This window comes from Echiichthys vipera, assembly GCF_963691815.1.
Source record: "Echiichthys vipera genome assembly, chromosome: 19".
NCBI lineage: Eukaryota > Metazoa > Chordata > Actinopteri > Perciformes > Trachinidae > Echiichthys > Echiichthys vipera.
This window is the reverse complement of record NC_139844.1, coordinates 14,752,621-14,780,303: the sequence shown is the minus strand read 5'-3', so window position 1 is coordinate 14,780,303 and position 27,683 is coordinate 14,752,621. Positions and strand designations below refer to the sequence as shown.

Here is a 27,683-nt window from a genome sequence, read left to right as displayed (position 1 = left end):
GGTTTGGTGTTGTAGTCCACATCCAGTCTGATCCAACATGGTGAAGATGGTTGTGTGGCTGTAATAATCCCAATATATCCGTTTTATACACCTTCTCTCAAGTTGAAGACATGTTGGCTTCTTTCTGACGCAGTCTCTCTTTCTGTTGGGAATAAGATCAGTGGTATCAGTGGAGACAAAAACACTGTGCATTATCATTGCAGCAATTTTATAATGAACAAGTGTTTTGTAGTATGTGTTATGGGTAATATTTTTATGGAGACATAGAATGAGTGTATTTGTGAATGTGTGTGTATTTATCTGTATTGCAATTTTCAAGACCTGGTTTGGGAAACACGTTTTTAGAGGAGAATCTCTTCAGAAATCAACTCTACTGTCGTGAACCCCAACTTACCAGGCTGTTGGGGTTGATCTTTCTGGTCTCCACCTTTTTCTCTGCTGTGATCCTCTTCACTGACAGTTGAGCCTCTTTTAATCTGCAGAAGAAAACGTGTCAAGTTCACATTCAAAATCAAGTTCTTTACAGTATGAAGTACATTCAATGTTCTCAACCAGAACTATGAATTAGTGTCAGACGTCTCTTTTCTGTCACCATTCATGTAATTTTACACAAACTTTTACACTGTTGGTTTCAGAGATGCACATGCACAGAGCTGTCGGATACCTCTCATTAGAGATGTTCTTGTTCTCCCTCTTCCACCTGGCCTTGAAGTCGGCACAAAACTCAAACCAGAGCATTAAGAAATGACCGGTGGTCACCTCGTTCTCTCCCATCTTGGGCTTCAGGCCAAAGTACAGAACTAAGTCCTGAAAACTGAAGAGCAAATATTATTTTAAAAAAGAGAGTTGATTTAAAAAACACTAAAACAAGATCGAGGTGTTAATTTGCTTCTCATGTAACAGGGTCAGTTATTTACTGGTTACATATTATATTCACACAAAATATTGATACCTGATGTGTTTTTGTGTGAGTGTCAACAAAGCTTCTTCGTCACTCCTGGGGTCACCCTACGTGTATAAATTACTTTTCCTGCCGTTGCCTCTGCCCATTGTTATGGACTAATGAAGAAGTAAGCAGAATTTTTTAGTTGGTGCCCCGATTTAAACATTAGCTTCAACATATTGAACTTTATGCTAACTCTTTTTGTGTTATTTAACTTTTCTAGATTCATGTTTATGTGTGATTTTACGTGTCAGTGTGTCAGAGATCGCCTCCAAAGACACCCTGTTGGCCTTGGGGAATCATTTACACAACACTGCACAGAGAAACCGCCAACACTAGCCACATCGGTTACATTGAACAAGAGGTCTCATTCTGCCTCCAGCAGTTGGTTTCAGTTCAACACTCTCTTGCTAAAGAAACCCCTTATTGGTTCCATCTGTAGCAAGCGGTTTTAATATTTAATAGCTAGACTGGATGTATTACATATATCTGTAATTACATTTTTCCTGGTCAAAAAGAACATTTCAGATATCCACAACGTCATTCTTACTAGTAAAGAAATGAGTCCCTTTTGCCATTCATGTGTATTGGGCTTTCAATTCTAGATATCCACAATTACATTTTAGATATCTGTAATGTAATTCTTACCAGGAAAAACTCCCATTTCAGATATCTACAATTTAAATGTTAATAGTCATAATTTTAATTTCAGATACCCCAAATGACCAAACCATTCCAGATATCCATAATGTAGTTTTGACTATCCAAAATAAAAATATATCATTAAGGATATGTACAACTGTAATTTTACTGGTATTGGAGTAAAGCGAAGAAAAGCTTATGAATTTAGCAGCCAAATTCAGAAAAAGACCAGTATGATGCACACAAAATAACACCATGATATAATTCTCCAACCTTTTCTGTACAGTCGTCAGCTGATAGGAAGCTTCTGCGTGTTCTTTTCGTGCTGCAGAGAAACAGAAGAGGAAACAGGTTAGTTAAAGACTCCCAACATTTGAAACAATTAAAAACTCTTTGGAGTTCCTTTTATATACCGTATATAGTTGTAGAAACATAACGTATATCGTCAAATATAGCAGGTGTGCTTCTTTGGAGCATTTTTCTCATATCATTCTGTTAATTTAACCTTTGAAACTTAATTCAAAAACCCCAAATGAAGTCTAAAAAAATAGATATTTGTATGATGATGACCTTGTAAAATGGAGCCTGACAACCATTTGCTCCCTTTGATTTGAAAGCAAAAAAGATAATTTTGTTTTATTTCAGTGCAACTTTACTAAAGACATATTCTCTTATAAAAACTTTCTTTTGTTGTTTTATAAATTAAAAAAAAAGGTAAAATGGACTTTCTGACTACTAAAGGCGCTTTCACACTACTTGTCACATTCACACAGATGGCAGTGGACATCTACATATCATCTCATGTAATCTAACCATTCACACCACATTCACACATCCATGTGCAGCACAAGGAGCAATTTGGGGTTCAGTGTCTTGCCCAAGGACCCTTCGACATGCGGACCGGGGAAGCTGGGGATCAAACTGCCTTTCTCCTGATCATCTTTGAACACGTTTCTATACCTTGATAGGAGTCCAACTGGGGTAAATCAGACTGATTAGACAGGTGTGGGCCTTTACCAAATCATGTCCAAAGGTCTCACAGCTATCAACGCAGAGTAAAATCCAAGCCGTGAGGTTGGACCTGCCTGCAGAGCTCAGAGACGGGATTGTTTTTGAGGTATAGATTAATAAAATCCTGTTTTAACTTTGTCTTTATGGACTATATTAATCATAGATTAATGAATGGAAAATGAATGTGAAAAAACAGAAGAATACTTTCTGAATGTACAAATGCAACAAGTGATACAACGGATAAAATATCTAACATAAAGTCCAGCATTTCTCTCTTTGCTCGCTTTACTTTGAAGTTTTGATGCGTCACTTTTCATCACAGGCAGAAAAAGGATCATATTAAAAAACAAGACATGCATGTCATATGTGCCATGTCAAATACCGGGATGCTCTTTAACGTGAGACCTCTTGAGATGGGTCAGAAGTAAATATCTTACAATATTGGTTAGTTGGATGAATATTGCCCAGAGCCGCTGTGTCTCTGGCAGGAGTCTCTCAGTCATTGCCAAATCTGTCTGATCCCTATCTGAGTGTCTAGCCTTTACTCTCTGAATCCATCCTATCTCCTTTACAAACACACACAGATACCAAAGACACTAGGAAATAGGAAGAGGCACAGAGAGATTTAGGTCAGTAACTGACTGTTAAAGAATAGTTTAGATGAAAAGTTAGACTGGCTATTTGTATTTAAATTAATTGTGGTGTTTTTCTTCTCTAAGGATTATAACCTCCAGAAAGAAATCTACTTTATGGAACACAGTAAAACAATGACAGTGTGTCATTATAGACATGCTTGTACTTTTAAAGTAACACTCAGTTGAACAATATGCGACACTCACCGCAGAGAACAAAAGCTTCCATCTTGTCCTTAAACGGCTGCAGGCTTTCTTCAGGAGAATCTGAGCAAACCTTTTGTACATCTTTCTCACATTCTAATAAAAAAAGAAAAAAGAGAACGGTTCAGAAAAAGGGGGTAAAGTCATGTTTCATTACCTCCATCGTCAGTTCTGTCTGCTCAGAGAGCCCTGTCTGGGTGCTCCTAATGTCATCTGCCACATTCCACCGCACTCAAAGAAAAGCAGCCACTCAGAGCCGAGGAGTCTCCAACCCAGTGTCAATAAGTGCTCTGAGCTACGATCAAACTGTGACACTAGGCAGCGCTGATCAAATATAAATCATATTTTAGTGTACTGTTTAGCGGTAAAATGTGAAAATTTGTGACCAGGTTGAGCCAAAACCAAGCCCCGCCCACCAGCCAGACAAACGTCCTCATTTTACAGCTAAACAGTGCACTAAATTATTTTACTGAAAACACTTTATGCGAGAAATATGCAATACAGTAACTGAATCTTGCTTCATTTTGATATCTGTTTCACAGTTGATTGGAGTACATGAGAACTGCGTACGAGACTGCTCAGCCCTGAGTGGCTGTGGAAACTAGCAGATGACATTAGGAGCACACGGAGAGGTGGAGGTATAGTTACATTACTTGTTCACAGACCATCTCTCTCATGCTATCAGGATATAGTGACAATTTCAGCAAATGTGAAAAACATATTTTTTACAGAGAGTTGCCAACTTCAAGTAAAAGCACATGTATAAGCATAAAAATATACTTAAAAGTAAAGGTACTCATTATGCAGAAAAGCACATTTAGAGTACATTGTTGCAGCTGTAAGTTGGAAGTAAAGGCTAGCTTAAATCCATAATAAAACATTGTCATTTATTAGTTGATCTATATTTTGTGAAAATGATGAAACTATACTATATACTATTTACTATACTATACTACTATACTAATGTACTAAGTTGCATAAATAAGAGTACTAAAGTGGTTTAATATTACTTTTTCATAAACTTAAGGGACAACTTTAAAAAGATTGATCATATTTGCTGAAGCAGACTTTTAGTTCTTACTATGCTTCAGCTTTAACCCATAACTACAACACGATGGACGGGAAAAGAGAGAAAGGAGACGGAGAGAGTTCTGGGTTAAACTAGCTCCACCTGTGCCCCAGCAGGAGCTTATCAACACAGCTTCCTCTTTTAGATCTCACTGGTTGAGATTCACCCAGAGATGGCGACTGCAAACTCTCTTTCACTCTCTCTCTCTCTCTCTCTCTCTCTCTCTCTCTCTCTCTCTCTCTCTCTCTCTCTCTCTCACTCACTCTCTCTCTCTCTTCCTCTGCGGCCCTATGTTGCTCTGTGTCCAATCAGTGGATCAGAGGAGCCAGTCTGCGGAGCCAGTCATAATAGAGGCTGCAGCGGGAGCCGAGCCCCTGCACCCCACCACCACCACCACCACCCTGACGCTCGATCAACATCTCCCAGATAAGATTACAAAAGAATACTGTTTTCATTCTGGATTTGTGTAAACTATGGAGGCGGGTCTCTCTCTCTCTCTCTCTCTGTCTCTCTCTCTCTGTCTCTCTCTCTCTCTCTCTCTCTCTCTCTCTCTCTCTCTCTCTCTCTCGTCTGCTTTTTGTGTTGGACAGAAGTTTGCTTATTTCAGACCAAAGAGGGTTGCGGACCCTTGCGTAAACAGAGCTGGCTCCTGAGGAGTGTGGTGCTTTCAGATGGGAGACTGAAGCTGTGACTTGGTTCCATAGTGAGTCGGTTTTAACATTTTAAGGATGATGATAAGTTTAAGTCAGTCGCCTTGTCGATCACAACAATATCATACCGAAGAAACCAAACACAAAATCTGCAAACTTAACAAACAATATTCTGCAGAATAAAGAAGCGACTGTCGCATCGCTAAATCCTGTTTTCATCTGCAGCCAAACAGAGGTACGCACTTATGCACAGGTATGCACTTGTACACCTACAGAGTGTACAGCATAGTGCCTGGGTTGAGTGACTAAAAAAATTGCGGTTGCTACTGACTGAAAACTGGCTATTCAAAAATGGAGGGTTTGTGGAGGAAGTCCTGTGTCCGACCAATCAAAGGTCTGCAGCGTTTTAACTCCAACTTCTGGTATTGGTACCATGTCCACCATTTTAGTTTTAGCACTTTTAGCTCTAGTGTTAATTAGCACTAAATACATAAACTAAGTCATAAACCAAAGTTTTACCCAAATAAAATTGTCATTTTAATCTGAGGATGTTGCTAAAGGAAAAGTAACAACATTTATTACAAATCATCTTGAGGAGAATTTGAACCAAATTTCAGGACAATTCATCTGATAGTTGCCTAGACATCCAACCATAGAGTCAAATGGCTATTAACAAAAAATGGGGATCCTTATTCATGTTCATGTCAAGTCTGCGCTGAAACATCTTTTTCAGATTTTTTTTAAATTCTCAAATATCAGTACTGGGCCTCTAAAGTCCTTTATGCTCCAGTCTGGCTAATAAATAGTTGCAATGAAAACTGTTGACAGTGAGGTCTGTGGATAATTGAGAGAAAACAGGGCTGAGTTTCTGGATAAATACACTGCTGGTGAACTTTTAAATGTAATTGTTTTAACAGAGGAAATTCTATTCACCTCCATTGTTTTGGGTTGTAGGAAGAATTTCAAATAAAACCAAATCACATCACGACAGATGAGTGAGAAAATGTGTTTTCTGTAGTTATATGGATGAACTTCAAACCTTTTCAAGTGAATAAACTAACAGAATGAAGTCAATTTTAATGCAACAGTCTGTGGATCTCATTTCCTTAAACAGTCCACATGGATGACTTAAGAGAAACTAATCTCCCTGTAACTTTGTTGGGAATTATTTCATACCGACCAAACAGAAAACACAGGGAGAGTGAAGAATGACAAAACAGGCATGAGGGCGGTTGAAACAGGCAGAACAAAGGGGAACCTGCGGCGGGCCATCCAGATTGCACGGCGGTTTGGGTAGACGGCACGATAAGACAAAGCTGTGTTGAGAGGTAAAGAAAGCTATCTGCGGCACACATCTGGGGGCCACACTGGAGCCCAGGTGATACAGCCGAGCAGGTTAAGGATCCGTGCATCGCTGCAGAGGCTCGTGCAGAGATACTACAGATACTGGAGGTCTGGAGATTACATAAGTGGGAAGCTACGGTCTCCCTGCGCTGGCGACAGGGGCACAAAGGCACAGCGATGGGAGATCTGATGGGCAGGAGGATTAGAAGCTGGATCTGAAAGGCGCCAGGCCTGTATCAGCAGCAAGACTCCTACTAGTCTATGAATACACGCAACGGGAATTCAGGCAAAAACACATGTATACATAGGAGTAAAACAATGCACTCACTCACAATCGTACACATGTAAGAGTCAGCATTGTCCTCAACGTGACTTTAACCGGCCGGTGTTGCTGAATGGCGTCATACAGGCACACTTACAGAGGCTAGAAGGATAAGAAAGACGAGAGGAAATCTTTTGTTCTGGGGCTAAGTTTGGTAAAAGAAGCAGGCCTTTACCCCTAAGTATAAACAGTTACTCAATGGCTGGGGCCAGTGATGGGAGACCAGGGTGGTGAGTGTGTGTTTGTGTGTGTGTAAGGGGGGTGTCTGGGGAAAAACGATGCCAGACTGGGCCAAGGTTTGGTCTGTGGGAACCTCTCAAAATCAGGGCGATAGAGTTACACACGCTGGCTGAGGTTTTCAAACAAAAACACACAACAAAATGACCACAAGGCAAGAGTATTCCACTCACCCAGTCACACGGACGCTGAGGCTCAAAGTGGAGCAAATGTTTTGGGGATTACCATCTAATATTATTATTCCAGAGGGTTTTTTGTTCTTTTTTTTTGAAGAGAGAGAGCTGGAATAGATAAAGGTCGCAGCGGTGAAGTCACATACTTGTGAGATCTCGTCCGAGCTGTCTCAGGTCTCTGCTGAGGTCATCGAACTTGACCTGCGCGGCCAGGAAGACGTCCTGAGGCTCAGGAAGTGGGAACACACTCTTGTCTGTGCCGGCGTTCTGGTGGAATACAATCAGAACAAAGCAAAGAAAAATGTCACAGAGGAACCAAGAACTACATTGTAGGTAAAAAATAATAAATAAAAATTACAGAGACATGGGAGGGAGGGAATATTTATTGAGAAAACTCAAGTGGTGTTGCTGTGATGAGGTTGATACAACCTTACAAAGGAAGTCAATGTGGTTCCTTGACAAAAAAGCAGTATTAAAAAAACAGAATATCTGTTTTCTTGTGGTCTCAAGTTTGTTCCAAATCTTTTTTCTTCATAAATTTACAACTTTAATCTTGGAAATGCTGAGGTTTACATAAGGTAAACACAACATAAGGTCAGCATACAAAATGTGTACAATATCAGTGGATAATTGGTTGAACAGGATCTCAAATCTATTGGATGATGAATCCCAAAATAGGCCTTGAAACTCTCTTTTGTGTTGCATTTATTGGTTTTAAAAGCACCCTCAACCATGCTTCTCCCTTGAAAATGATAAATACTATGTTCAAATACTCATATAAAGACAATATAAATAAAGCAGCTTCATGTAGAGTAAAACATACAAAGGAACACCAATATGTCAGTAACAGAGCAGCTTTTACCTTGTCCACATTGTGCAGGTAGTACGACACCACGTAGTCCACCAGGCTGATACGATTGTCCTGAGAGGAGAAGTAGGACACGCGTCAAAACTGCATCAGCACAAATAAAAACCTTTTTGTGCGGATTGGTATTTTCACACTGTCAGAAACACTGTCACATCCTGATCCGTTCATTGTATGATATTCAGACTGCAAGCAATGTGTAAATGGGATCACTCAGACGGATTTGATTTGTGTTTAAGACTGAAGGAAGATTGCACTTATGTTTATTTCTTAGTTTATATCGAAGTAAACTTTGCAGTAATAAAGCACAGTGAAAGGTAATGAAGCCAGTGAAGGAGCCACTGCAGTCTTCCGACGGTTATCGAGGTCTTACTCTGCTCTTCACGTCCTTCAGTTTGGGCAGAATCTCCAGACCAAAGCCGTCGGCCTGACCTCTGGTCCTGTTGCCTCCGTTCATGTGGTTCCCCAGAGCCAACACCAGTCCCATCACCTCTGTCACACCATCACCCTCCAGCAGAGCCTCAAGACAGGAAACACACAGAGTCAACTACAGGCAGCCGGCGCCTCAGATCCTCATTATTCCACACAGATACATGGCATGACACATATAAATGAAATGCCACAACCACGGCAGCTTTTAAATCCAGACTGAAAACTTTATTGTTCTCAACTCCTTTTAACTAAATGTTGCTTAAACAAAACCCAAGGACTTATAATTATAATTATATTTTTTTTATTAGTAGTAGCAGCAGTATTAGTATTAAACATATTCATATTTACTTTAATTATTTATTATTTATTAATGTGTTGTATTAATATTTATTATTTTATTATTATTATTCATTCATTAATGTATACTTTATTTATTATTATATTTATTTATTTATATGTGTTACTCTTTTATTTCTATATAGATTTATCTCTTTTTTTTTGCTCCTGAACTTACCTCTGTGTATGAAACATGCTTTATAAATAAAAATGCCGTATCATATTAGAATGATATTGAATGTTTACTAAATACTTATTGTGAATTACTACATTTAAACCTTTTAATTATAGAAATGGCCAGTGAAACATATGTAAACAGGCAGCTTGAATTCTTGTTGGGATATTAATATATTGGGGGAAGATGGTAAAAGTTATACAGTACAGTAAATTCTATATTATATACGATGACAAGAAAATGATGTCATGTGTAGCAGGTTACGGTCAGGGGCTTTTCTTCCTACCTTACAGACGGATGAGACGGTGTTGAGCTTGCGTTGGATGGACGTGACCCCGTCGACGAAGGCCGACTGGAAGATGATGCAGTGAGCTCTGCCTGCAAAGTCTGGGATCTGAGACAGCTCATACAGGAACCTGGTCACCAGTTAGAGTATACACACACACACACACACACACACACACACACACACACACACACACACACACACACACACACACACACACACGTCCACCATTAATTACAGGTGTGGTCTCTAAACATTTGTGTTAGCATGCAGGTGAGACACTGACTGTTCAGGTTTGTCCAGCAGTTTAACGTCCTCTTCCTCTGATGTCTCGTAGTGTTTCTTGATTCTCTCCAGTTCCTCTGGCTGTGCTCTCTGACACATTGACAAGAAAATATATATTACATAATTATACTAAACCGCGCTTAAACTGCAGTAAAGTGTGCTGTAATACATACATTTTCATACAGTGCTTCAATGGTCTCCAAGTCCACCACAGAGGGATCCACTGCCATTACAGCTAAAAGAGGGAATGTAAAAAAAAGTATGGATATCAAATTTTGATAAGAGATTAAACGGTTAACAGGACACTATGAATATATACAGAAAAAAACAAAAAAAGAAAAAGTGAAGGGGCCAAACAGAGAGCTGCAGATCTCCAGGGGAATTTGAACGCATTCCTCTCAGTCTGCTGTTTGCAACAAAGATTTTTGGGAGTTTGGGATTAGCAATGCAGATTGTCTCTGTGTAACTGTCTTGCTGACATTGTGGTGAGCGTTTCAACATTTAATCCTACTTAAAATTCACCAACAGCTCATATTCAGAGTGAAATACAGGGTAACTTCAATGTCATGCCGGGCTTTAACTTAAACAAGGGTGATGTTCAGGGAGCTGCGGTGACCTGAATGTTTACAGATGAAGGCTGCAGGTTAGAGTTCCCAGACTGGCTGGAAAATACACTAAGTTTACTATAATTTTATGTCATAAACATGATGATGTTAGCTTGATTACAGGACAGCTAGAGGTTTTTATAGTCCAAATGCTATTTCCACCACGTTGAGGATATATATCTGGAGCGAAATATGAGGAAAATATGGGGAAACATGGGTGCATAAAAACGGAAAAATGCACTACTGCGACGAAGCTGCAGCAGCTTGAATTTTTTTTTTTTGTCATTACTGACCAATGGTGGAAGATGTTTTCAAATCTTTAGCAAAAGTACCCATACTACAGTTTTTGTAGTATTGTCTCCCCAATAAAAACATGGAAGTAGAGGACTTTTATTTTGAAAAATCTCTAGAACGCGACTCATGCACGCAACAAAGCCCCTGGTACAGTAAGGGGCAGTATGCAACATCAACAGCAACAATTACAATCTGCCATAAAACAGAAAGAGAAAGTGGTGACGCTCTGCTTTGATGGATGAAATAAACGCTGCAAAAAAGGGTGAGAATAATAACTAAAAGGCTGAATTATAGTCTGTCAACTATTATGGAGTATTGGGGCCATTAAGAAGTCATAATAGAATAGGTTGCGTCGAGTCATATTATTTTTATATTTTAAATGATCACCTGTAGTTTCCTTCACATAGGTAAAAACATTTCCACCTTAAACTGGTGCATAAAAATCCACCTGAATGCAACAAATTAAGTGTTTGATGCCCAAAATGTTCTCCATCCACATACCACCAAACACTTTTATTTTGACAAAATACTTTAACAAAGGAAAACTGAACTTTATCTAAATTTAAACTTTTTTCAAACTATTCTATTCAGCTGAATGTTTTAAAGTTAAAACAAAAAATAAACCTCTACTTGAGTCACTGGAGGATGAAATGAGCTAGTATATGAAATCGGATGTTCTGCATTATATTACCACACTGCACATTAAGTTTTACCCTGTTGCAGTCATTCCTAATATCAGCAGCCGATAGGGAATAAACTCTGACTCAAGCGGTTTTGTAGCGTCACCATTAAACCAATGAGATAAATCTATAACTCACCTTGTTGGATGTCTTTCATCTCCAGGTGGAGGCTTGATATGAGGATGCCCACGGCCTGAGAGCGCTTCCCATCCAACAGCTTAATGATCTGACACACACACACAAACACACACACACACACACACACACACACACACACACACACACACACACACACACACACACACACACACACACACACACACACACACACACACACACACACACACACACACACACACACACACAAACACACACAGAGTTACCATTACCACCTCACCACTAGAAACCATTAGTGAGTCATCAGTGGAGAGTTTATTGTGAAAAGATGGAGCAAACAAACAAATGTCATATTATGCTTCATCCTAATTTGCAACCTGAAGTTTGAACGAATAGGATCTTCTTTTGCCTTTTTATTTAAGTGTTTCCTTCTCATTGTCTCTTAAAGGTTTCAACACAGTCTTGTGTTGTAGAGGTGCTACGCAGATAAAACTGTAGCACTGGTGAACTTCCTGCTTGCACTGAAACAAATTCCAATGAACTGCGGTTAAAAATGGTAAGAAATGGTTGAATCTTGTAGTGAATCTTGAAATTATTGCAGAGACATAGAAACAGTGGAAAAATATACCTCTTGTGTAAATAACAACTCTGAGGTGAAAATGAAAGACTTGATTTGACAGGCAATTATGTTGGAGAGTGACGTGTCAATATAGATTAATTGGCATCTGTAGACTCAAGGGCACCAGCCCCCTCTAGTGGAAAAGCGACATAATTGCAAATAATATGGGAGACACTACAGGTGATTAAGGTAAATATTTTAGATATCACCATAGAGCTTCCCCAGTTGATTACTGAAGACAATTGTTTTTTGTATTACAAGTTTTCAAAAATGTTGTGTTTGAACATGCAAATAATGCATTATCTAATGCTTACTTTCAGTGAAATTAGGAGGATTCTACAGAGACAAATAGACAGTGAAATGTAGTAAAATAAACACCTAAAAGTGTATTTTGAACGTTCTCTTTTCACTCGTCTGAAAGAAGACATAATTTTAATATCCCAAAATCTAATAATAAATGTTATTTTACCTTCCTGGCTTTGGCTTTCTTCTCGTAAGCCTCTGACAGCGGCTTCCTCTTCGTCTGTGTGGTGGTTTTGGCAAAAAGATCCTCAAACTCACTGGTGTTAATTATATTTGGTTCCTGTAAAATGTTCCACAGAGTGTTGCTCCTGAGGGAGAGAGAACCATAATGTTCAACAGGCCTCTGTCCGTGTAACTAACAATTACAGATTGTACTCTACCTACTTGTTTTCCTGGATCTGGATTCTGCTCCAGTAAAGAGGCTTCATGGGTCTGGAAGGCTCCACTGTCGGTTTCCTGGGAGGTGTTTCAAAAATGACCCCCCCAGCTGGAGGAGGAGGTGGTGGGGGAGCTAAGCCTTGCATGGATGGAGGAGGGGGAGGTGGCGGTGGTAGTAGAGGTGGTGGTGGAGCGCCATTTGATGGATGCATGTGGTTTATGGGTGAAGTTAAACATGGCGGGGGTGGAGGAGGAGGCAGAGGCAGATTATCTGTTTTGGTTGTCTGGGGAGCGGCTGGTTGTTCTAATGGAGGCTGTGCAGCTCCATGTGGAGGAAGAGTTTGGGATGGACGGTCATGTGATGAAGAGGAAGAATCATCCCTCTGACCTGCCAGGCTGTGGCAGATAGAAGCCAGGTCCAGCTTTTTTGGGGTGACCTTCTGCTGCAGAGGGCTCCCGCAGGCTCTCCCCACAGCTTCTCCATCCTCTGGAGTCTTAACGAACGTCTCCCGGTCGGTCTGGATGCACACTGTGCGGAAAGATTTTTGCAAAAAGTCGTTTGCAGTTGATACAGCGACATCTTTGAGCTCCCCACGATGGCGGTTCCCAACCTGGGAGAGTTCGGCCTGCAGCTCTGCCACAGTGAGCTCCAGACGGGCCACATTGTCCTCGTTCTCCACCCTCAGTCTGGAGACTTCCTGACTGAAGTCCTCCTGAAAATAATATCTGTTCAGACTCAGCCCAACTTTGTGCCTCTTGGGTTTTATCATTTCAGCTAAGTCACAGAACTAAGTACCTTTTTTCCATAATTAAACTGCAAATCTCTAGTTATATTTCATTTACACTTAGGCCCTACTGAATTTTTAAGATCCATTTTTAATTGGATGGGGATCATTGGGGGAGGAAGCAGGTCAACAGTGGATGCTTCATAGAGATGGTGTACATCATCTAAAAGCTGTGACCATTGATACAAATGGTCAAAATCCCTCCATAATACCATATTAACACACCAAGACTTTGGGGAACACTACAGAAGAATCCGTGCTGGGATTTGGGAATTTTCGGCATGAAAATTGCGATTGGATGGCGAGCACTTGTGTTCTGGAAAGTTTCACAAGGCTGTGATTATCATAGAGGTCCCAACAGCTCATTTTATACATAAAAAGTGTTCTCACTACAATGAAATGGCTGCTATGTCGACTTACATCCTCACGCATGAATACAACTGGACTCACTGAATCTGCATTAGTCTCTGCTTTCTAGTCAGACCCAATTGATGTACTATTTACCAGCCCTGACAGCAACACTAGTATTGTAAGGTATGCAGAAACATTCATATCATTTTACAATAGGGGAAGGCAACACATTTGTACTACATGAAGAAATGTGTGTTCCCCCCCCTACTACATGGGATTAGCATAAAGTGTGTATGTCTGAGAAGGGGAGATTTGTGGGTACAGATATAACCCATTTTCATTCAGATATCTTGAGGTTAGAGGTCGAGGGACCCCTTTGAAATCTGCTATGCCAGTTCTTCCCAAACTAAGCATAGCTTCAAAACGGAGCCAGCGGCAGCATCTTAAAGACAGTAACGTCGGCAGAGATTGCCGGCCAACAGACGCTTTTAAATGTATTTCCAGAATCTCCATTTTGGGAAATACACTTATTAGCTTGCTTGTGGAGAGCAAGATGAGAAAACTGATGCTTTTTATCTAACTCTCTGCAAGAAAGACATAAGTGTATATCCCGAAACAATTTCCTTTATATAAACAAGCACATCCCCACATCCTTTATTCTGACCTGTAACTTCTCCAGCTCCTCCTTACATTCTCTCTTCAGCTGCAGGAGAGCCGCCTGGTGCTCTGAGAGGAAACAGAGCAGAAGAACATTTTTACAACAGCTACGTCTCCCTTCTTTTAACACAAACAGTTGTTTATTATTACGGCTGTGGTGCCCGAGAGTTTATCAAAGTGATGTGGCGGGGTACAAGCTGAAGAACAACAAATTACAACAACTGTGGGACACTTGAGAAATGTGACAGATCAAATTCATCTTGCAGTTTTTATTGTGTTTGAGAACACTAACAATTCTAGACTTGACCAAGTGAGGGCAGCAAAGATTCAAATGTAAGAATATATAGACGCTCCACAGCTTCTTAGTCAAACTATTAGACATTGATCTGCTTGTGGATGTAATAGTGTCTCTTAAACGGTCAGTTATGAATTGAACAATACAACAACAATGAACAATATTTGCGGGAAGTATATTTTTCAGTGTTTGTGTGTAGGCTATAGAAAACGAAAGGACTACAATTCCCACAGTGCTCCAGCCAGTTGGAGGTGTGGGTCTCTGTTGTTTGAAGCTTCAACTGTTTAGCATCTACATAATATAAGTTATCTTATTTGTGCCTCTTTTGATTTGATTATTGCAAAGGTCTTTTTTTTTAACTGGAGCAACATTGATTTATTTTTGATTAACCACACGAGCCATTTGACAACAAGCCATTCAGCAAGCCAAACAAGTCACCACGGGCGTGAGTAAAGCAAGCCAATAGACTGTTGGAGGTGTCTTTATCTACATGGCGTCTAAAGTTGCTTTTAAAGAACAAGCAGAAGGAAGCTGTGTCACACAGAGCAGTACATTTAAAATATACTGTATGTTTTAGCCTTGAGGTCTTAATTAGTGATGGTGTTACACTGGACAGGGGTTTTAAAAATGACTGTACACCCAGTGGCTTCTGGCAAAAAAACAAAACAAAAGTGTGCAGTGCAGTAGATCCCTTCACATGAAGGTGCTGTCCTACAGACTGGTTTGCTGTGGAGACACACAGGGTGGAGTTGTGTTTACCAAAGCAGTAGCTTGATATTACATCCATCACATGATACACAGAGCAAACACCCTTACTCCTTCTACTGGCCTGTCTTGAATGATCTGTCAGTCAATAATATTGACAACATAGTGTTTAACTGTGTGGAATTTTTTTTTTCATTTTACAGGGTGGTGATGTATTAATCATTTTTAGTGAAGAAGACTTAAAACTAGCAATTAAAGTCATTAGGAAAATGTTTACTGAGGTAAGACATAGGGTCAGGCAGGGACTTCTTCTGCAGCCGGTGGAGTCGCCCCCTGCTGGCTAGAAAGAATGCAAGTTTAAAGCGCTTCTGCAGTGGCTTCAGTTTTCAGACTCGGAGGTTGCTGCTTTATTTTTACATGCAGACGTGGACTTTTTTTAAGGCAAACATGTATATTAATGTGTATTAATTTGTAAGCACCTGCTTCTGTGTATTTCAGCCCAACTTTTTCCTCCTTAAGTGGCGGCCAGACTGCTTGTAGGCGACCGGGAGTTCTTTCCTCTCCCTCTCCTTGGGTGGATGCTTCAGACTAGGAGGAGAAAAAAAACAAGATTTATAACATAATCAAAATAGAAAATAGAGCTTCTTTACAAACAGGACAACATTCCAATCATGGCTAAGGAGGTAAAGCTAGCTGATGCTCGAGGTTGATTCATACACAACTCATACTTTGCCATCAGGTGACTCGTTCTTCTCTTGCATCTTATTGGAGGATCTCTCAAAAAGCGCTCTCAGCGTGTCTTTATCTGCTTTTATCTTCTTCCTCAACGCCTCCAGGTCCACCTTCTCTGCTGGGTCCTTCCTCAAAGGCTTTGGCGTGAAAAAAGCTTTGAAGGCATCGAACGCAGCTTCTGCACCAGACACAGAGGGTTTCCTAGACTCAAATGAAACATCTGCATCCTCTGTTTCAACTTCTTCCCTCTCATCCTCTTGACTGTTTTCAAGCTCATTCTCATCCTGGTCTCCCTCCACCTCCATTTCTGCCCTCTCCTCTTTCTCGTCTCCTCTCTTTTCTCGGTTCAGGAGCTGGGAGATCTGATCCAGGAAGCTCCCCTGAACTTTAGCATCCTCTTGCTTCTCAGAGAAAATGTCCCCCCTTGCCCCTTGAGATGAAGGCTTGATCTGGGCCACCGTGTCGTGCTCGGGCCCAACCACCCCCTTCCTCAGGACCCTCAGGCCGCTGAAAAGGGCCGGGAGCTGGATCTGCTTGTCCGTGGGGGAGCCCGGGGTGAAGGTGGCTCTAGTGAAGGTGGCTCCAGGTGGAGGGTTATTGGCTGCAGATGTTATGAAAATATTTGGGCTAGAAGGATGGTGAAGCTGGGTGGAAAAGCACGGAAATACATCTCTTCTCTCGTCTTCGTCTTCCTCTGAACCTGTTCTCTCCTGTTCATAGTCATTTTTAAAGCAGGAAGGGCCACCGGTCTGCTCCAATGTTGGTGTTGCTATCGGCTCTACATCTTCCTCAACTGCAGGTCCTGTCCGAGTCACCGTTATCACTAGATGTTTGCTTTCAGATCTACTTTTCGCAGATTCCCCGTGGTCAAAACCAACATCCGAAGTGGAGGTACATGTGACAAAATCTGCCTGGCAGTGAACGTCTTCATAGTCTTTTCTTCGTCTGTGATTAGCGTCTTCTGTGTCATCCTGCCTGACGCCTACTGTTGCAACACAATCACAACCTATATTGGTGCAAATGTGTTCACATTTTAGGTGCAGAGATTCTTTCAAGGCATATTCATCCAGCGAGTTCCTTGATATTTGGCAACCGTCTTTGCTGCAGCTGTTAACTTTGTCACAGCTGTCGTCTGGCATCTTTTTCTGGTCTTGATTTGTTGCAAAAGTGTGTTTCTCTTTGCCATTTACTGCCGCCCTTTGCTGCTCTGTTAGGTTCACATCATTCCTCTCCCATTCTGACACGTCTGAGTCATTTCCTGCTTCTCTCATAGTTTCATGTCCCACTGATTTAGAGGTAATTTTCTCCCCCTCATGAAGCCATACAGCATCCTCAAAACTCATATCCCCACTTTTCCTTTCATTAAGACTCAGCTCAGCGTCTCCTTGCATTGTGTCCTCATTCTCCTCCTCTGAGAGGGTCCTGAAAGATTTTAAGATGGCTTTTTGCGCCTCCATCATTCATAAGTCGCTTATAGGGATACTGGTGACGTTTCCACAGAAAAGCAAGCAGGACATTGTTTAAGAGCTTTCTTCACAACGTCAACATTGTCGCTATCATTTAAACTGCTCATATGAGACTTGAGTGCAGCATTGTGCTATCTCACATCAGAAAAATGCAGTCAAAGTGGTTTTCAGCATGCATTCATTTGTACAACCACTTCCAGAGTCATGCAACTTATCAATAATAATGCAAGCTAGGCTTAAGTCAATAACTTCATATCACCACTTGTGAAAGTCCAACCTGTTTCCGCTCCAGTTTGTTGAAAAGAAATGATCCTTTCTGTGCTACAACAGCTCCTTCATGTCTTACCGGAGCACTAAATTTCCAAACCTAAAACTGGAAACAGCACTTGGTCACTGTATAACAGGAACAAAATCCACAGAGTAATGGAAAAGTGGAGGTTTCCAAGCCTCCATGGCTCTGCTGGTAAGAGTTACTCAGCTCAACCACAATTAAAAGTCTGCTCCAAGTCCCGGTGTAAGCTTCCAAGTTCTGCCTCCTTTTCCCCTCTGACTCCTCTATACTTGTTGTAGTTTACCCAGCAGCATCTTGGACCCCATCCTGCAGATTGTCATAGTGTAATTGGAAACAGATGGTGACTTCAGCCACTGTTTCTGACAACACAGAGACAGATCCGTGAGCCACCCTGAACAGATGGAGGGACACCACACCCAGAGCTGAAGGAGGGTAAATAGGACTGTGAGGGATCACTTGTTTAACGTTATGGCCTGTAAATCCACAGTGACAGGGAGGTCTCTCGGCTCCCCTGCAGGAACTGAGCAACACCCGGCTAATCTGGGCGTCTTAGTGGGTGTAACCCTACCTACAATGTACTCTAAATCAGCTCACATTAAATCTGATACACACTGTGTCAGTACAAAAGAGGGAACGTTTGGTAATAAAAAGTGTGTATTGAAAAGAAAATGATGTGAAAAAGTGATTTTAAATTATGAATATATATTTTAAACACAATCAAACAAATCATGTAAGTAAATTCAAATAGTTCAAATAGTGGAAAAGGAATTTCATGGAAAAGTGTCAAAGTTAAAAATAAACAACCTTAACAAGCAAACTACATGTAACAGTAGAAAAAAAACAATCCCATAAAAAGAAAATATAACTAATATTTTAAAATGGCAATTAAAAGTTGGACCACATGAAAAGACTTTAATAATATCCCATTGAAAAACAAGAGGGGAGCCATTCAATGCAGAGAAGTGAGAACATTTTATATATATATATATATATATATATATATATATATATATATATATATATATATATATATATATATATATATATATATATATGCTTAATATAAGCACAAATACAGGCATTTGATGGATGAAGGACACAGAGTTTTGAACCGATCTCAAGCTGCATGAGGAAGAACCTATTCTACTGTTTCTTATGGATTGAACTGCATTTTAGAAAAACTTCAGCGGTTCATGTTTGGGTTATTCTTAGTTCTCAGGTTCCACCCTTGTTTGCTTTTGTTACATTATCACAGCTGGCAGGAGGAGAGTGACATTCTTACAGCATGTCATTACGTTGTGAAACTTTCTTCAGTTACTTTACTCAAAAACCTGCAGTGACGTCTTAACTATACTTATTGTTGTTTTTTTGCATTCCCAGAGAGGGACAGTGGGGCCTTTATGTGAGCTGTGTTTATGTAATAGGAATGAATCCAGATAATCCCATGAAATAGCATTAGAATCAGAAAACACACACACACACACACACACACACACACACACACACACACACACACACACACACACACACAGAGTTACCATTACCACCTCACCACTAGAAACCATTAGTGAGTCATCAGTGGAGAGTGTATTGTGAAAAGATGGAGCAAACACACACACACTGCTGAACAAACACGCTGGACCCTATCCGGAGGAAATGCAGTGTGTGCCTAATGTGCTTTATACAGAAGATCATAACACAAATATAGTGTAGCTGTAGTCAAATCTGACCTTTGCTGAATGGTTACAGATGTGTTTCACATTAAAAAACATTTAATACTGTCTCATACATCTGACATGGTGTTTGGGAAGTTCACAACTCCATAAAGATAGAAATAAGTTATATTTTATTGATGCTAGGGATGCTATTTTCTAAATTCCTATCTTGTTATTGTTGGGTATTTTTTATTTTTTTTGTACTGCTTTAATAACAGTATTTCATTAAGTTCAGTTATCTTCTTGTTTTACTCATGTTCAACCATGAAAAGCACTTAGTAACTTTGCTTTGTATGAATTAAATTATGGCTTAAAGCTTGTTTGGGTTAAGAGTAGTTTTAGTCTGGATATGGCATTCAAATAATGAACTTTCCACTTCATTCTCAATTATGTATTACTCCAATTTATATTAAACTTCAAACTTAATTTGCCATCAATCCACAGCTGTCATGTTTTTATTGTGTGTTATTTCTAAAGTCATTTCTAAATGTTTTATAGTTTTAATGGTTAAGTTTATATATATATATATATATATATATATATATATGCATATATATTGCTTTGTGTTCTGCTCTTTGTGTCCTGTTTTAAGAAGTGTTTTGGATTGCATCTTTGTATGAAATGTTATTATTATTATTATTATTATTATTATTATTATTATTATTATTATTATTATTATTATTATTGTCTATTTCTCATGCAGTGTGTTATCCTATAGTGTGATAATAAAAAAGTAATTAGTATCAACGTTCAGCTCCACACGTGCATGTGTACAGAGGGAAAGGGGCAGGTCTTAAGAGTTTGTAAACCATTTTACACTAATACAGATACAAGTGCTTATACAATGCACCTACAGAGTTGTGTTAAATCCCTTCTGCTATGTAAAACTACAAGGAACTCTTTGACACACTCACTCACTCACTTACTCACACACACTCTCATTCTCTCTGTATGAGGTCTACAGGATTGTGAAGCAAAAACCAAACTGTGTCTCACTATAGTATGAAAATGTAGATCATGATAATGCAGCATTATTCACATGAGGAATATTTTTCTTGGTCTTACAAAGTCATTAAGAGACTATTTTCATTGAAATGAGACAGAAGGCACCACAAGCCATAATCTGAACTCACAACAAGAAGACAACAGCAATGTTTTTTCTTGACTAAAACGTTTCCATCCATGATACATCTTTCAGGTCATATGAACAGGTCTTACATCTTTTAAAAAACGTTAATTTACTTAAAACTAGTGTTGGCTAAGTTGGAGTCTGTCCCAAGTAAAAAAAACTCCATCATGTGCCAATAATCTGCATATTATCATTTTAATCAAACGCTACAGCAGCTAATTTAAGTGATTAAGTCCGTAAACTGCCGATTTTTACTTTGTGGTAGTACAAGCTTTACAACTGAGGCTAGACAGTGTAACGGATCAAGTCTTTATAGACACTCACCCAAAACTCCTGTGGGAGAGGCGTGGATGTTGGTGTATCGACAATGTCATCTTCAGGGGCAGTGATGCGCAGGAAGTCGATGTGTTTGGGTCTGGAGGGATGAGAAAGTGCGCTGCAGAAGGAGAGAGACTCCTCCACCTCCTGCTGCCAGATCTTCTCCTGTCTCTGCAGAGCCTCATCTGGAGGAAAAGGAGTCAAGAACAGAGTCATTATTATTAAAAGTAGCCAAATCAGTTTTTTCCCCTTCTGTTCTGTTCTGTTTCTTCAAAGGCTGCATAAACGGGAAAAAAAAAAAAAAAAATCACAAATCTTTTTTTTCGTTCTGATTTGGACAACTTTACAGTCCAGCATGTCAAATATGAACACAAACAGTATATCCTCTAAACAACAGATGGAAACACAAATAGACAGTAGATGCCTGAGGAAAATTGCCTTATATTCTTCCTCTAATAATGGAGACAGTCAAAAAGCTTTCCACAGAGCTAAGACTTCTTTGACTGATTTTCCAGCCCTGTAGTAAATCGTGTGTACTATGCTACAGTGTATGTATAGTGTCACCATGAGGATATAAGACAGAACTTCAGCTAAAATTAAATAGCAAAACCCCTTTCTTCCTTAAAATGCTGCATTCCAAAAGGAAGACATTACCAGCCCACAGCTATGGGCCATTATCAGTGTACGCCTGTTGCTTAATGTCATCATTTTGAGATGTCGCTATGTAAATGTGATGCTCCTCATTAATTGTAATCTACTTCTTTAAGCGTGAGATAATGTGATTAGTATACCAGTGTATAAAATTCTTTAATTTCTGAATGACTCTCAGTTTTTTGCAAATGTTCCAAATGAGATTCAGTTTTGCAGCTGCAACTTTATTTTTTTGGAAAGCAGAGGAAAACATCCATAATCTTTAATATAGAGTTTAAAAAAACAGAAACAGAGTCTGCTCTCTAAAAGCTGCTCCAAAGATGTGCAAATTAAAGTGTCATTCCACAGCAAAATCATCTCATGGTCTTTTTCAACACTTACATACTGTACATCAAATAAGCCATCAAGAGTTTTTCCTGTGTATGAATTATTAACACTGATTAGCTCAGGGCATTACGGGGATGGCATTAAAATGGCTTTTTTAACCACTAATACTTCTCAAAATAACACCAAACCTCTGCAGTAGCATGATAAGAGTCCCTACACATTAACAGAAGCACCAATGGGTTCCTTCCTTTTGGATTAATTTGCTTATCGACTTAAAAATGACTTTACTATGAGAGGAGCTGGTACCGGGGCCAGTTGGTAAGTCTTTCAAAACACTCTTTTAATAAACTCTAGGCTCGCTAACTAAGTTCTTGGTGCTTTGTTTTATGTGCAAGGACTCTTATAATGCTACTCCGGCTGTTAGCGACTCTCGCAGATTTCTCTGTTTATAGTTGTTACATGAAAAAAACTCTTGATGGCTTATTTGATGTAAGGAAGTGCCGAAAAAGACCATGGGATGATTTTGTTCCCATTCTTCTTCTGTACAAAAGTGAAGCCAAAATATCCCAGATACAGGCGCTGCCATGTTGTAATTTTGAAACCAGAGTCTGCGCAGTAGTGATGAGCGGTAGTCACATCATCAATGTCTCACTGTCTGACCAACAGTGTGTCACTCATAATGTTCCGCCCCGTTTTTAAAAAAAAGCATCAAATAACTAATTAAAACCAAACGCAACCGGAAAATGAACACATGACAGACATTAGCTCTTTAAAAAAAATGCCTAAATGACAGAAATAATATTTGGAAAAAATGTATTTGAGGTGTACATTGACTTTTTAGTTCGGCCCAGGTCCGTCTACTAAAATGGAGGGGGTGGGACTTATGATCTATACTACATCCAGCCAATAGGGGGCGATCAGTATGCCTAGGCTTCCCTTTTGGTGAGTCCATCTTTACAGTCTACAGTATGTTTTATACTTAAACAGTATCAGCTGGACGAATGATGTGGGGGCGTTACAAGCTTGATCATAATCAATCCCCACCTACAGACTGCAGATATACTCTACGATTGGAGGTTGCGATAATAATTGTCCCACTAAACATGTTCTAATGAATTTGGATACATATTTGAGTAAGCAACTTATCTCTTTCTGTACAGCAGTCACCTTCTGCAGTTGCCACAGAAAGACTCAAGAACAGTTAGGGGTTCAATTCCCACTGGGTGAAGCTAAAAATGGCCATGGTCCTGTCGGGCAATTTGGATAAAAACCTCAAGCTAATACCAGATGTGGTCAAAGGCAACTCAACCTTGAGGAGAGGACTGTGTTGTTTTTTTTTCACTTCCTGTATCCAGATTTTCACAGAGCTGGTCACATAGTCCTCACTCTATTGTTATCGTACAGAGAGGACGCCATTCTAAAAACCCATCCGTATCATTTCAGATCAGAGTGCCAACAGTGATGCCAGTTGTGTAACTTTCAGTGGACACACAACCATCCTCAAAGGCCGATTAAACAGCTTACTGAAATGTGTTATCTGTCCTCCATTTGACCACACTGAGAAGACTCAGAAGGCCCTGCATGTCTTTTTTCCTCTTGCTCTAATCATCATCCTCTAAAGATGTGTTGTATTTCACAAAGCTCAGAGCAATAATCCTATCTGGACAGCCGGGCGTCCTGCTGCACAGTCTGTTCGAGGTCTCATTCCCTGAAAAGTGAAGGAGGACTGTGTCTGAATATACCGCGTACTGAATATCAGCTTCCAGCTATTCTTTGAAGCTGCATGATGTTTAAACTGATATTACAACCAAAGACCATTTATCAAATAGGTTAAAAAAGGATTGTGCATCATTTTGAACAACTTTCCAAAAGCATCCCGTGTGACATCTTTGGTACTTTTGTAGTAGCTTTAAACCTATCGTTTGTACTCAAATAATGACTGGCGCCTTTATTTACCTTGAGTGAAAAAAGTAATAGGCCTTTATCGGAGGTAGGCCTTTATTTCTTATTCCCTCTATATAAGTATAAATGGTCACATTTTAGTACAAAGCCTCCTTTTGCACCTCACTGAAAATTCAAGCAGAAAGATGCTCAACCATGCATTCCTCTTGAATTAGTGTGTTTATGGAGAGATAGACACATGGATAGCACCAAAGAAACATTCTACACACACACACACACACACACACACACACCACAATCTCTCTTACTGCTATTTAAATGGAAACTCTGGCCATCAAAGGTCAATACCAGTGAATGGCTACGAGGCTATATCCACATCAGGTGCTCAGTAGTACTTCATGCTTAAGTGAACACACACACACACACACACACACACACACTCACACACACACACACACACACACACACACACACACACACACACACACACACACACACACACACACACACACACACAGACACACAGACACACAGACACACACACACACACACACACACACACACACACACACACACACACACACACACATACACATACACATACACACACGGTCTGGTGATATGTCAAACCAGCAAGGGGTCATTATTTACAGGCTACGAAACATCCTTCAGGACTGCTTCAGCAGCTGCGGTGAGAGAGATTGTGTGTGTGTGTGTGTGTGTGTGTGTGTGTGTGTGTGTGTGTGTGTGTGTGTGTGTGTGTGTGTGTGTGTGTGTGTGTGTGTGTGTGTGTGTGTGCGTGTGTTTTCAGAGCATTAAAATCAGTGCATCTTAGTCAATGTTTCAGTCTGACAGTCAGGACTCCACATGCACCACCTTTAAAGCCGTCTGCTCTTCATCCTCTTCTGTTCACTTCACTAACCAACAGCTAAAAGTCAGCGCCATGCTGTTATGCACACATCTTTCTTTTAGGGCTAAAGGTATTCTGTCCTCTTCAATCAACCGTGTGCTGACTGACCATGAAGCATATAATGAAACACATATGATACAAACTAGAGCTATAATTACAGCTATGAAATCCTTTAAAATACTTCAGAATATTTTCAAAACTTAATCTGAACTGAACCAAGAGTCAATTACGGAAAAAAGCAGATGTCATGTAACACCTAAAAGGCTCAATGAACTATACTTTTACTCTACAATTCTTTAACAAAATGATTCAAACTGGTTTCAAGTACGACTGGACTTTTTTGTCAGTTTTAAGATAACTATGTTTTGTAGGTCAAACTAAAGCATTTTGACAATAAGCAACGTTTGCAAGTGCCTTTAGCTTTCTAACCAAGCCAAACTCTCTAAACAGCTTCTGCATAAGAATGTAGCATCTGTAGGCAACAGGACCAGTCTTGGTAAGTGGAAGCAGTCTGGTTTCTGTTTGTAGTGAGAGTTATATTTACTAATCATGTTTGAACAGCTTTTGGTTACATGCACGTAAGCAGTCCGTGTGAATCAAAAAGGGCGGAATGCATCTGCCAAAATGCATTCACATGCAGATATCTGTTTAGAGACACCGCTTCTCGACTCCATTCTTGCATCTTAAGTTGCTAATCGGCCTGTAAATAATGGCCGCCACTCAGAAGAGGAAGTCTTGGCCCAGATATCTGCTGGCTTCATAGGAAAGCCTGAAATATTCGCCATTGCTCACAAGAGGCTAAATTGCTGTCATACAGATAGACAATGTCTTCTGAGATTGACACAAAGTTAACATTAGCTTACTAGCAGCTCACTTGTCCTCTCTGGAAGACATATTGTGATAAAATGATTGTTTGACATGTAAAATTCTAATGTTTTTAGTTAGTTACAGTTCCTCTCCTGTGGGTGTGGTTTTCAAAGTATGATCTGTTGTGTATGCTGACGAAGACCATGTGATTTAATCTAAAGCTCTAGAGCAGTTACTTAATGGACCTTGGGGTGAGACTGTCTTCTCAACTGCTGTTTCCAAGTTCAAGACTGAACTTCATTTATTACATATTTAATTACATACATATAGCTTGTTGTAGTAGAATTATTACCTGAGAGATAATCTTGATTGGCCTCTGTCTCACTCGTGCATCTGTACCACTGTGTCTTCTGCTCACGCTTCCTGCTATTCTTCTCATCATTTGTTGTCCAGTCAGAGCCTCCAGCCACCTGGGGGATTGGACTGTCTTCCGCTGAGCTTCTCCACCGTATGTGACACTCTGAAATATCTTTTTCATGCTGGTCGGTCTGGCTCAGAGGCAGAAAGGACTGGCTGGACAGACTGGACATAAATACAGGCGACAGGATGGGAGACATGCCTTCAAAGCTGCTAGATCTTCTCGAAGAAACATCCAAGATTGCAGACAGAGACGGCGAGGGTGAAAGAGAGGGTGATGAATTATTTGGCAGAGTTGAGGTGAAGTGGTGAGAATATGATGGTTGATTCAGAGGCCTTCTTGACGATCCCTCAAGGTTTGGCTTATAAGATGTTTTCTTGGCCTCTGTGACAGGATCACTCTCTGCTTTTGCTCCCTCCATCTTCAGGACCTGACGCAGACTCTGACTCAGAGCTTCACCCAGAGCTTGGAGCTCCTCAATCAGCAGTGGCTCATCTTCATTGCACCCCTTGTTTTGGGTCTCCCTGAAGCATCCATCGGAGAGAAACTGAGCTTCATCTCTCCCGCCGCTGCCTTCTTTGATCCAGTCCGAACTGGTGAGACTCACCCGACGAATAATCCCTTCCACCTCCTCAATCTTGCCAATTACTCGCTGTGCTGCAGCCTTCTTTCCCATCTTCTCGTACCACCATTGAGAGGACTTCTCATCAACGCTTTCCATCTCCATTTCCTCATCTGTATCTCTTGCTGCCTGGAAGATCTGGGCTTTTTGAGTATTCCTGGTACTGTCTTCTGCCTTCCCAGTGGGAGAGATATACGTTGAGTACATATCATTGTCATATTCAGAGAGGTCTGTGTCCGAGTCAGGGAGAGCACATTCTTCATTTACAGATAAATCCTTTCTTTTCTTGTTGAAAGATCGTGGAACATTTGCAGACAAAGCATCAGACGGCTTCACTCTCCATGCTGGCTTTAGCTCCTGTGGACTCATGTTCCTCTCCTCTCTTCCTTCGGAAACTCTTTCTTTCCCGATAACTCTCTTTCTCCGGGCTGCAGTAGTGCACATGATCGGCCCGTCTTCATCCGAGTTCCAGTCCTCTAAGGTAGGGGAGCTTGTTTTCCGGAACTTTGTCAGCCTCCTCGCCTTCGGAGGCGCTCGTGGAGTCCCGGTTGTCATCTTGAGTTTATGCTGAAAGCCATCAGTGTAAACAAGCCCCTCCACTCTTCTCCTTCTCTTCCGAGGGATTTGTAGTCTGGGGGCTTTCGGTAAAGCACCCAGACTCGCTGTACACCCGTGAAGGCCCAGCTTAGTCTTCGCGCCCTGTTGGTTGCCCATGCTCATGAAAGTCTGGCACTCCAAACACAACGGGAACAGCTCTGTCAGCCAGAACTCAGATGAGTCATCCAACACTTTGAGGGTTTCTTTCAAGTCTGAAAGGTCAAATGTGTCTGTTTGACCAGCTGGACCCTCCCCCTTGTAGTCAGAGGTTAGTCCTTCTTGGTGCTTCAGAGGGGCTTTAAAGGGGGAAGCTGGGCCCTTGCAGTGAGAGAAGGATGGACTCACACAGCTCCTCTCACTGATCGGGGTGTAGAGGTTTAAGGTAGCACGAGTGCTCTCCAT

The 27,683-nt window shown here is 40.5% G+C and overlaps 1 protein-coding gene across 1 annotated transcript; it reads right to left on the bottom strand.

Annotated features, from left to right (window-relative positions):
- Window positions 1-8: 8 nt before the first annotated feature.
- fmn1 (formin 1) lies at window positions 9-27,683 on the bottom strand (the record flags this gene model as incomplete). Its single annotated transcript, XM_083934601.1, has 18 exons — window positions 9-142; window positions 395-476; window positions 665-814; window positions 1,859-1,910; window positions 3,436-3,528; window positions 7,374-7,494; window positions 8,090-8,149; window positions 8,466-8,612; window positions 9,322-9,451; window positions 9,608-9,696; window positions 9,780-9,841; window positions 11,324-11,411; window positions 12,391-12,532; window positions 12,609-13,315; window positions 14,403-14,464; window positions 15,875-15,983; window positions 21,054-21,232; window positions 25,997-27,683. 18 exons carry the CDS (start codon window positions 27,681-27,683, stop codon window positions 98-100), a joined length of 4,005 nt encoding a protein of 1,334 aa, XP_083790727.1. The 3' UTR covers window positions 9-97.